The sequence below is a fragment of the Heliconius melpomene genome, chromosome 6, assembly GCF_056956725.1.
Source record: "Heliconius melpomene rosina isolate 202511_hmr_F chromosome 6, ASM5695672v1, whole genome shotgun sequence".
NCBI lineage: Eukaryota > Metazoa > Arthropoda > Insecta > Lepidoptera > Nymphalidae > Heliconius > Heliconius melpomene.
In genome coordinates, this window is record NC_140394.1 from 11,565,687 (window position 1) to 11,577,961 (window position 12,275).

A 12,275-nucleotide genomic window follows, 5' to 3' on the forward strand; every position below is an offset into this window, starting at 1 on the left:
GTAATATATAAAGACCCGTTTTGTCAGCCGCGTCAGTCACTATATAGAACGATAATAAAACAACACAACTATTTACAAATAATATGTTTAATTTAAAGAATTACAATAAACTAGATATAAATATATATATAAAGTGTGTCAGTCGCGCGTACGTAGTCCCCATACTGACGTCCGTCGCGCGCCCACTGTAGGTCGGGCGATTGCGCTATGAACAAAAATATTTATTAATATAGGTAGTCAAATTTCGGACGCTTTAAAGGTGGTTTTAAAAAGAAGTTTTATTTATACACTAAAGAATTTTTTACAATATTTTTTCAGCTACATTTTTGTTGTTGTACCCGTTGTATCCCGTATATTGTAGGACAGACAGAGGTAACATTCTAACTTAGTGTTAAGGCACTCTGTTCCTTACTTCCCGCCAATACAAAGGCATTCTTTGGATTAGTAGCTTAAACTTAATATTATATTAAATGTTAAACATTAGTTTTACATTATCATCTAACATTCTTTGCAAATACTCTAAGCATCTCTTGACTATTGGGAAGTCTCCCAAAATTGCTTATTACTGAGGTAAAAAGCTGCGCTACATGACTAGCTTTAGAATGGCAAATATTATTTTTCAAATTCACGCTGATTGTGTATGGGTCCGTTTGTATTCGCGTCTGTTTATATATGGGTGTTTGTTTGTTAGTTTGTGTGTGTGGTAGGTAGTATGTGAATTTGAATAACAGATCAAAACAAAACATAATACCTGAACATAAAATGATTCAAGTGTATATGCGGCGTGGCGGCCCTTAGCGCGTTTAGCGCCGCGCTCTGCAGCATGCCCCACACCTCAACGTACTGGAGCGCGGGCGCGGAGTTAAGCCGCGCGAGCGCGTGCGGCGGCAGCAGGTAGCAGCGACTGAGCGCAAGGTGCTCGAGCCGGCGCAGGGCGACCAGTGCTCGTAGGGAGGCGGCGCCCAGCAACGCGCAGTCAGACGCGTCCAGCTCGCGCAGGCGCGGTGTTGTTGCGCACAGCGTGGTCAGCACTGTGGACGATATGGGATATAGGTTATGAGATACGGACGGACAGACAGACCAATTCATCTTATTTAAACAGTCCTAATCAAAATCAGCGTCACGCCGTATCCCGCACCAAGCATGGTAGGCAGAGGGAACCTAGTCTTAAAACACTCCGTTCCCCATTTTCTGCCGAATTCTGGACCAATAACCTAGTTTCTAAAACTAATAAGTTGTTTAAAAAGATATATTATTTACTCACTATCATCAGTCAGGGCGCGGGCACCGCTTATGTTCAGCCTTTGTAAATTGGGAGTAAGTTTCGTGACCACCTCTTGTAGTGCCTCCTCAGTGAGATTACACCACGATATATTTAGAGATTGGAGACTGGAATGCAAGTAAAAATTTCATTGATCGTCGGAAAACACGTCAACAATATCATTAATAGACTTTTTTTAATTTTATTAATTAAAAATAAGAGTATTTTTTGTATGTTTCACTCTCAGTATAACAAATCGATATAACATTAAATATACATTACATTAACTAATATACTTATTTCATTTACTTATTATTTATTTACTTATTGGCTATGACTTTTTTTCACGTTTTTTTTTGTCTCTGACTCCTAATATAGATATTTTCCACTTTGTTTACTCATTATCCACATTTTTTTTCTCTCACACTTTCAATACAAACAGTGACTATGACATTTTCTATTTCGCTTTTAACTAATATAGATCTTTTGTCCTCACTTTCTAAACAAATATTTGTAATGTTATTTTCTATCTCATTCACGCATTTTTCCTTTTTTTCTTACCTGCTACATCCCTCTAATATATCTGTTATTCCTTTTTTAGTAATACCGCGCGCCATCGCTAAGTTGAGTGTGTCTAAATTTGTGCATTTGCCTGAAAAAATTATAAATATATTGATATTTCTCTGAGTAAAGAACCTAAAACCTTCGCGTTTACAACTGTAAATTCAATTTAACCACGATTATGAGTTCAATTTTAAATAGTTTATATCTAACAATTTATTTATCAACTTGATATTTTTCAATTTAATTATACAAAAATATTATATCAATAAATTAAAAATAAAGACTATAGTGTCACAGCGGGGCAGCGTGTAAGCGCGACAGGTTGTTAGTTCCAATTCTCACTATATAATATTTTAATTTAATATTTTAAAATGCTCTGCTGACAAAGTAAAAGTGAGTTCTGCCAATCAACATGCAAAGCCTCCAGAATTCAGCAGAAAATGAGGACGAAAATATCTTAAGGGGAATGGAGTATCTTAACACTAGGTTCCCAGTTTTCCTCTGCCAACACTACTAAAAAAACATAATTACTCACCAATTAAGTTCTGACTCATTTCACACAGTGTGACACTCTCTAAACTGAGCTTTTTTAGTCCTGAGCATCGCCTGAGCAAATGACAGAGTGTTTCTGTAGATATTGAAGACATACTCAGGTCTAAGTACTGTATACGAGATTGTATTGGAAGTGATATGGGGTTCCAATCTCCTATCTGAAAAATAAAAAATTAATATATAGCAGAGATTTGATAAACCAAACTAGCAACTGCAACCAACTATAGTAAATAAATGTATAGATGGTGTTGGAAAACATATCTTTAAATAATTCCTAGTAAGCTATATTTTAACCACATTATAAGAAATATTTACATAAGCTTTAGTCTGTGTGTTATTCTGATGTATGAGCTATATTCCTGAAAAATTTCATCTATATTTGTTCAGTAGGTTTTGTCTGAAAGTTGAACACACATCCATCCTCACAAACTTTCACATTTATAATATTGGTAGAATTAAATACCATTGAGGCCATTCCTGGTGACACAAGTATGTGACTGTAATCACCATAGGTTGTGGGTCCGATTCCTACCCGGAGGAATGAAATATTTAATATTTTCATTTCTTTGCTCAAGTAACCAAGAATTCCGCAAATCAACACGCAATGTATCGAACTGAGTTTTGACACTACATTCCCTCTGCCATTATGCTAAACATGGGATAGTGTGAAACTGAAAAAGAAAAGACTAACCTCAGAACTAGCTAATCTTACTATAACTGGTTTCCGGTCTAATATTTTGCCTAAAGAGTCCTTAGATAATGTTTTATTTCCTAGATCTAGCCTTTGCCATAGTGTTTCATCACAGGACAGCCTGTAGAATCTGTAAAAATATATAGTATAGAAGACAATTTCTTTAAAGAATTCAGGAAAGATTTGTTCTTTTAATTATTTTATTGGAAATAATGTATTAAAAATAATACAAATATATTATTTATATTATACAAATATATTATATATATTTGTATTATATATTTAATGAATTAAATCAGCTTCACATTGTATCTCGCATACAACAGTGTAGGCAGACGGAACCTAGTGCTAGACACTCCATTCCCCACTTACCGCCCGATTTCGGAGGCATTGCGTGTTGAGACAGAACTCAACGCCGCGCTTTGCCTCGAACACCAGAGCGAAGAAATGAAAAATGTGCCTCTGTGTTACGATTGGCCTCTAAATGTAAATATTATCTTGAAAATGACAATGCCATTAGAACACGAAAATAATACATTTAAGAAAATAAATCATTTTCATGGGACAAGCCTGCAAAGTCGCGAGAGTGTCGCTAGTTTATTAAATAATTATTATAGTATCTAAACGTACCTTTTATTAATTAAAGCGCAATTAGCCAAAGCTCTCTTGGGCAGCCATCTTAGTATAGCTAACACACATTCATCTGCTAGTAGGGAAAATGATGATGATGATGATGATGATGACGTTGATGATGATGCTAATGACGATTGTAGTGGACTTAATGATGGTTGGACACCTGGAAAATGACAGAAACAATCATTATTTTTTAAAAAATACTGTAGAATATATATATATATATATATCATAATAATTATTAAAATATTGTGTGTATGTGAGTTTGTCCTCCTAAGCAGATTTGACTGAATTATTGTGTATATATATTTCTTGATGGTTTGAAAATTGATTGCACCTTGCATTGCAATCAATGTGTACTGTATATATAAGTCAATTTATAAGAAATCTTGCATATAGTACTAACTACTACCTGCAGCTTTGACTGCTTTGGTTAAATGGTTTTTTTCTTCACACTGTTTTCCGCACATACCAGGGCAATGGAAACCACGGCACCCAGTGTTAAGACTCTATTAACCATTAACACTTCCATTCCCCACTTTGTGGCCAATTCTTGAGGTGTTGCCTTGCCGAATTATTGTAGTTTGCAGTGCCATGACTGCATCCATTGTAATAATTAGGAGTTTGTATTGTCATTTGCAGTAAAGTTACTATGGCATTCAACATTTTAATTACCATGATGTAATTATAGGCTATAGCATTCGTAATAAATTAACTAACCATACAATACTACATTCGTAATAAACTAAATATATTAACTATACAGATAGAACACAATAATATTTTTTTGTATTTAAATATTTCAGCATTCTTCAATAAATAAAATATACAGATCACAAAAATAATTTTTAAGCTTGAATTTTCAACAGTTCAAACCAATAGTTTTGGAGATTAGTGCTTTCAACCAAATAAACACTATAGCTTTAAAAAATATTTGTATAGAAATACATATATAAACATACATACATTCCTCTTGTATCTGTCCATCTGTATCTATTCTTCGGTGTTCACAGGGTTTATGTCCTGCGCTGATTGACTGACCGAGTGGTGTTTCTTCGTCTATTATATAATTTAAAGTTTCTGTTTGTTCTTGTAGTGGTTTTACTGCAAAGACACAATATTACAAATTATTATTATTCTTCTGAAATTAAAATAAAGCAATAAAAAAATATATTAATTAAAGAAGCCATTGAAGCACAAGCAAGTGACTGTGTTTGATATTTCACTTGGGCGACTGAGACACTTAATATTTTCATATTCTCGCTCTGGTGACGAGGCGAAACGCGGCGTTTAATTCCCGTACTCGACGCGCAGAGCCCCCAGAGTACGGTGGTCAGTGGAGTACAGAAGAATCTTAATGGGAACGGAGTGTCTTAACACTAAGTTGCCTTTGCCTAACCTGCTAAGTGCGGGATGCGGCGTGAACGTAAGAAAAACTTTATCTTATTTTACCTTTGTCACAGCTTCTAGGGCTCCTTTTGGAAGGTCCGGGACTACATAGTTTTTTAGATGTTGGACTTATGCCTATATTTATATTTGGATTCACATTTTCTAAATCGTGTTTACGTTTCAATGTTTTATGCTGAAACAAAAGTAAAAATATCAAATATTATTAAAAAAACAAGAAATGCTATAATTATTTTTAAAAAAATACAATATGAAACTTATTTTTCTAGCTAGGGTATACAGTATGGCACCTCGTGTTAAGACATATTGTTCCACACTTTTCGTCCAGACATTACGTATTGAATTGCAGAGTCTCTTGTTACCAGAGCGACAAAATGATAATAATTTATACCCAACAATCAAGAATATACATTGTGCTACAAGTGCAGACACTGTCAACCACATTGTTTTAAAAAATACAAAAAAATCTGTAGTCCATATCTATACATATTATAATAAAAAACTGATCTCTGTCTGTACATGAAAGATGTATGAATATATTATTAAGGGCATGTTTCAATGTAATAAAACACAAAACAATGATTTTTTAAAATTATGTCTGTTTGTAAGCTAGTGCACGCTAATCTAAGAAATACCTTAACCAGTTTCAACACACTATTATATTTAATTTCAAACAGTGTATAAATTAAAAAGTAATATCAATTTAAAATATTTAACAAAAAAATACATTTTTTTTTATATTTTTTAGTAAATTAGCAGATATTTTAGTTTTCAATGAATAGATATTGTCGTTATAGACAATGTTATTAACACATGGAAGTAATTCAAATTAATAATTAAATAATAGTGTAGTATAAGCAGGCCTAGCCTAGCGAAGCTGTGAGCAAGTTGTTAGTTTTATATACTATTATATGATCAGTTAGTTTTATACTATACTATACTATATTGATAATAACTGTAAGTCCCATTTAGTGTCAAAACACTCCATTCTTCATTTCTGACACTGCATGTCATGTTATAGAACTTAACAACACGCTTTGTCTAATCAAAACAGGAAATTTAAAATAATTCATACCCTCAAACGGGAATCGAACCCATAACCATCACATTTAGTCAGATGCTATCCCTGCAATACAATAGTAATTAAAAACCAAATCAAAATAAAAAAAAATCCGCTGTATCTCGCACACAGCAGGGTAGGCAGAAGGAACCTAGTGTTTAGACACTTCAAACCCTATTTTCTGCCGAATTCTAGAGGCACAACTGTCGCGTTACAATCACACCCTTGTGCCGCTGCGCCACGATGGTTTCAAAATAATTAAATGAATTTAACATGTATTATAAATCTTACCATATTAATATTTTCACAATTATTCTCACTGTCATCTGGATCTAGCAAACTGACACCCATTTCTTGTAACACCTTAAATTTTAAATATTGATATTAAATAAGTACACTACAGTTGACATGCTGTGGCCATCTAGGCCCACTTGGGTACAAAATAATCAAAAGGATTCAAAACTACACAACCGTCTGTAGCTCATTGTGTTAACTATGAGCCTTTCCTTCTAAGGAACAACCGAGTCATTTGAATGAGGCCTATGTCCAACACTGTACAACATAAAGCCTGATGATGGTTATATATAACAGTTTTTACTTATGTTATCACAAGTGTTTAAGTGATAATACATTCTCATGTGGGAGGTAGCTATGACTACACAGGTATAGTGAGTTATATAAAAGATGTAACATCAAGTAATATAGCCTTGTAGGTTTCCTTGATAGATGGAATATCTAACACAAAAATATTTTTGGTATAACAGTTCTTAAGATTAGTACATTGAATCAAACAAATTTTTTAGCTTTATATTATTATTGACTGATAGATATTTTACTAATCTAAATACCTGAACAACCTACCGTATTTAGTGTTCATTAAAAATGAGCAAAAAGTAGATTAAAAATATAATTATTGTAATATACAATTAAAATAAAATTTAGATTAAGAAAAAAAGTAAAATTATAAGAAATGCTTATTCTTGCTATGTAGTAGCAAGAATAATATGCAGCAGCATATAATTTTACTTATTTTTTAATATTATAGATGTTCTTTTCTTGTACAATATGATCACAATCAATTATAAAGTATGTTATTATACATAGGCAAAGGAATTAGAGTTGAATGACTTTCCTAAGCGAAATTACATAAACATTTATAGTTTAGGCAATATGTAAATAGAGTGGTAAATTAGAGTTGAATGACTTTTGCAAGACATATTACATGTAGTTTATACTTAAGAGAATACTTATTTTGGAAAAAAGTTAAATAGTATGTATTAATAGTCACGCTAATTAAATACTGCAAATATTAAAAAAAAATAAGTCTTTAATTTTAAGTCATGAAAACGAAAGTTACATTCACCGTTACATTAACCGCCAATTACAGAAAAAAATACGTCAATAATAATAAAATTGCATTGCATTACATACGTCGCAACTAAGCATACACAATTACAATAATTTATATTGCATTTTATTAAACATTTCATTAATAAAACACAAAATACGTAGAGGTGTGGTTATTAAAAGAGCGGGAAGTGTCCATACTTACATCTGTATCAGTCTTCCTATCCATTAAGCTCCAGGATTTTCTCGCTGAACTATCTAAACGCATTTTTTTCCTAAAATTACATATAATATTCTTATAAAATGGTTATTTAGAGTTAATATATAACGTTAAATTCGTTTGGCGCCTTTTGACTTTGGCGCTTAAAAATCAGCTGTCAGCTATCATATAAATTGGTTAAAATATTTTTTTATTTACTTACCTCGGGGTGTCTATAACATCGTTAGAGGATGAGCGCTTATCATCAACGGATTTAACGTTCATTTTGTATTTTATTATTTATTATTTGGGCTTTTTATATGATTAACGTCATCACTGTATAGCAGTATATGTTCCTTGAATTTGACGAAATTAGAAAAAAGTATAGAGTATAGACTATAATTTATAAAGAATAATTTAGTGGTGTTGCCATAGAAATATAATTATAAAGATTTATTTACGATTTATATCTTTATAAATTAGATAAATTAAAAAATATATAATATATAGTGGAAAACAACTTATAATATAATGAATTAATACGTTTTTTTTGTTTACAATTCATATATATTTGTAGAATTGGTTTAATATATTATATAAAATAAAGAAAAAAATATAATATAATTAATTCACAGTGTATAAATAACAAAATAGTTTAATAAATTAGTAATTATCAGATGATCATAGGGTATAGGTTATAGGTTAGGTTAAGATATAGGTTCATATTAAATTGTGGAAGCGTAGAGCGAAATCACTCTCGCGTAATACTGTTCTTCAACAAGGGAAACCGAAAATTCTTAAAGGACTACAGACCGATCTCACTCCTGAATCACATATCAGTATAAGTTGTTATCCAGGGTTCTAGCTAATCTTCGCGCCAGCAGATTTGACGAATTCTAGCCGCCAGAGTAAGTTACGTTCAGGCTACAGCACCGTGGCCAACATCCATACTATTCGACAGATTATACAGGGTATACAATCAGCCGCTGTGTGTGGCTTTCGTAGATCACGTAGAAGCCTTCAATTCTAGATACTGCAGTGATGATGTGAAGTACATTGAGGTACTGAGAAGTTTGTATAAGTCTGCTACACTCACTTTCCAAATCCATAAGTGCACATCCAAAGCGATCCAACTCATAAATCCGAAACTGTTTACCAACGCGTTGTGTTGGGAGTCGCCTTCAAAATACTGTATTGGACCGGTTTTCGAGTTAATATAAACGAAGAGTACATCATGCATATTAAATTCGCCAAATAGCAAAGATGGTGAAACATATACCTTTTAATAATACGTAACTCAAACCTTTAGTAGTGATATAGGAATGGAATTTGGCGTCGATAAATGTGCTAGCATGCATGTAGTGCGGGGGAGTGTGATCAGATCTGATAATATTTGCATTTCAGATTCTGTTTCCTTCAGAACTCTTGGTGAAGGTGAGACTTATAAATATCTTGGAATGTCTGAAGCATTGGGTATTGATGAGCGGAGCATAAAGCAATTGGTGAAGGAGCGTTTCTTTAGCCGCCTGAAAAAAGTGCTTGGCAGCCTTTTATCTGGTGGCAACAAGGTGCGTGCTTTCAACGGTTGGGTTATGCCGCTTTTAGCCTATACTTTTGGCATTGTAAGATGGACACAGACTGAGTTAGACTCCGTAGATCGCCAAATACGTAAATTGTTGACGACATACCGAATGCACCATCCGCGTTCGTCTGTAATGAGACTGTATATCCCGCGTAAGTGTGGAGGTCGTGGCTTTTTGAATGTCAAGAACCTCCATAACCACGAGGTATGCAGTCTTAGAGAATATTTTCTCAAGATTGACGTGGATATGCACAAGGATGTGGTAACAGTTGACAAAGGCCTTACTCCTCTTTCCTTGGGCAAAGAGAACTGGCGTCGGCCTGTAGTACTTACTACTTCTGATCGCATGGCTGTATGGAAGAGCAAGGAGCTGCATGGAAGATTCCATAGAACCCTAGTGGGCCAGGACGTGGATACTGTTTCATCATTATCTTGGTTACAGTTCGGGGATCTTTTCGAAGAAACTGAAGGTTTTGTCTGTGCAATTATGGACGAAGTTATCAAGACACGGAACTACCAGAGACATATTATGAAAGATGGCACTATCGACATCTGCCGGGCGTGTCATCGACCTGGGGAGTCCCTCAGACATATTGTCTCTGGTTGTTCTCATCTTGCTAATGGCGAGTATTTGCATAGACACAATCAAGTAGCCAAGATAATACACCAGCAACTTGCTCTTCAATATGGCCTTGTAGAATTGGAGGTGCCTTACTACAGGTACAATCCCATGTCTGTTCTTGAAAATAGCTGTGCTTTGCTCTACTGGGATCGGTCTATTATTACTGACAGGTATATTGTTGCCAATAGACCTGATATAGTACTAGTAGACCGAGCGGCGCGCCGCGCAGTGATTGTTGACGTTACTATCCCACATGATGAAAATCTCGTGAAGGCCGAAAAAGAAAAACAATCTAAATATTTGGACCTAGCCCATGAGATTACCGCCATGTGGGATGTCAATGCGACTATCATTGTGCCGATAGTGGTTTCGGTTAACGGTTTAATAGCGAAAAGCCTCGACCAACACCTTAAGAGGCTATCGCTTAGCTGTTGGATCAAGAACCGGATACAGAAGGCAGTAATACTTGAGACGGCACGTATTGTGCGGAGGTTCCTCTCTCTGGAGCCCTAGCCACCGATGGCTTGGACCCTTGTCCCGCCCTCGGAAGTGTGGTTTTTTATATTTTTAAATGTATCTTTTTTATAATAATTTATATTTAAAAATGTAAAATTGATTCGCTTATTTAATAAAAGTATATTCTGTGTTTTCATATGTGTATATTTAACAATAATGAAATGTTATAGTAAAACGTAATCATTTCTTTTATTTCATAGGTCCATTTTATTAAATAAATGGTACAACAATGGACATATTCAATAGTATAACTAAAAAAATTCGTTCTGTTTCTTTATTATAGCGATGTGCCCGTGCCAGTTAGAGTGTAGTCACTTCACCAATGTCACTTTTACCAATGTCACCAATGTCACCTTATAACTTACTTTGTGTGCAAAACACACAAAGTAAGTTATAAGGTAAAAAAATATGTTACATAGTGGGAGAATACATATTAAAAATTTAATACAAATAAATTCCATTAATATTAAAACAAATGATATAAAAAATGGCAACATTATTTTTTGTTTACAAATTTTTCAACCAATCACAATTTAGGAATATGACGTCACAGTACGTGATTGGTTGAAAAAAAGTTAATTTCTCCAAGAGAAATGATACGAGGTATTGTCTGCCTGTATTCGATTTTGTCTAATCGATTAATCGATAATATGAACAATGGTAATCGATTGTAAGATTTGATTTTTTTTTCACTTACTTACTCGTAAACAGCTTATTATATAATAATATATTTGTTTTTTACACGTCTCTTCTTGGTCAGTATTTTCCAAAATACGTCAGCATTTAAAAATATTTTGTATTCCCTCGTACTTTAACAATTCTCTAAAAAGTAAACATAGAAATTAAAGTTAAAAGAACATATTTTTTATTATTTTTCATACACCTCATGAAGTAAAGGATATAAAATCCTTAAATAATTCTATTATTCTATACTTCTTCCATATCTAGGGTTCCGTCCCTCAAAAGAAAAAAACAGAACTCATATATAGTAAATAAATAAAATACATCAAAAAAAATATTTTTATAATCATTTTAGCCTGTGTGTAAAGTTAATATACAGAACCCAATATCATTTTCTTAAAAACAAATCAATATGCTTTGGAAAATTTTTTAATGTTGACCAGAGAAATCGATTACATACGACTATGTTGATAGTCGAACTATCGATTCCACATACCATTAATGCTGTCAATGGGAATCAAAACATAAAACAAAGAAAAACGCAAAAAACGCTCGCGTTCAAGCTTTTTGTCTTTTAAATATTTAAATATAATATATATATTGCAGTAACGCGTAAATTTTGCGATTTAAATTAACCAAGTGCGCTGTTTTATCGTCAGGATGGCTGCGAGAAAGCTAAATACGATTGAAGACTTAAGTGGTGAGTTGTAAATAAACAAAAGATTCAATAACAATAATGTTTTGTATAAATATGTTTATTATTTTCAGTGAAAACAATTAATTGTTAAGTTCCCTTTATGTCTTTTAACTATTCAGTAGTTAAACTCCGTCTTATTATTTATTGCGCAGTTAAAATAGCTGGCTCTCGTCGTCCTTGAAATATAAGTATTTTTACGTTACTTCATTGACATATGGTAGAATGTTCGAGGTCAACGGAATCACGATATAAACAATAATCATTACTGTATTTCATACATAATAATTATGAAATGTGATATTTTGTAATTTTCTAGTTAACTGTAATCATTATATATAAACAAATGAAAGTTTATCTATATACAGATATATATTGGAGTGTTTTAACCCTAGTCTATATTTGCCTACTCTGTTACATGCGGGATACAGACAGCACTAAGTTGAAAAATAAAAACAAAAGAAAA

At 33.2% G+C, this 12,275-nt stretch overlaps 2 protein-coding genes across 4 annotated transcripts in view; one reads left to right on the forward strand and one right to left on the reverse strand.

Annotated features, from left to right (window-relative positions):
* Positions 1-69: 69 nt before the first annotated feature.
* Positions 70-8,114, reverse strand: Skp2 (S-phase kinase-associated protein 2). 2 transcript variants are annotated; one of them, XM_085186592.1, is made up of 12 exons: positions 7,938-8,112; positions 7,721-7,790; positions 6,460-6,531; positions 5,154-5,283; positions 4,668-4,805; positions 3,699-3,864; positions 3,069-3,198; positions 2,361-2,535; positions 1,823-1,913; positions 1,265-1,389; positions 752-1,031; positions 70-205 (listed from the first exon to the last, which is right to left on the reverse strand). In XM_085186592.1, exons 1-12 carry the CDS (start codon positions 7,997-7,999, stop codon positions 139-141), a joined length of 1,506 nt encoding a protein of 501 aa, XP_085042718.1. In that variant the 5' UTR covers positions 8,000-8,112; the 3' UTR covers positions 70-138. The 2 variants fall into 2 exon arrangements, with proteins under 2 accessions (XP_085042718.1, XP_085042719.1); XM_085186593.1 differs by lacking the exon at positions 6,460-6,531 and having other exon boundaries at positions 7,938-8,114.
* A 3,495-nt stretch (positions 8,115-11,609) lies between these two features.
* The window catches only part of BNIP3 (BCL2 interacting protein 3), a 31,846-nt gene continuing 31,180 nt past the window's right edge, over positions 11,610-12,275 (forward strand). Inside the window, exon 1 of one of the 2 annotated variants that reach the window (XM_085187156.1) lies at positions 11,610-11,815. In XM_085187156.1, the coding sequence (XP_085043282.1) occupies positions 11,776-11,815 (40 nt within the window). In that variant the 5' untranslated portion in view covers positions 11,610-11,775. The remainder of the gene's footprint in view (positions 11,816-12,275) is intronic. The other variant, XM_085187154.1, reaches the window with a different exon arrangement.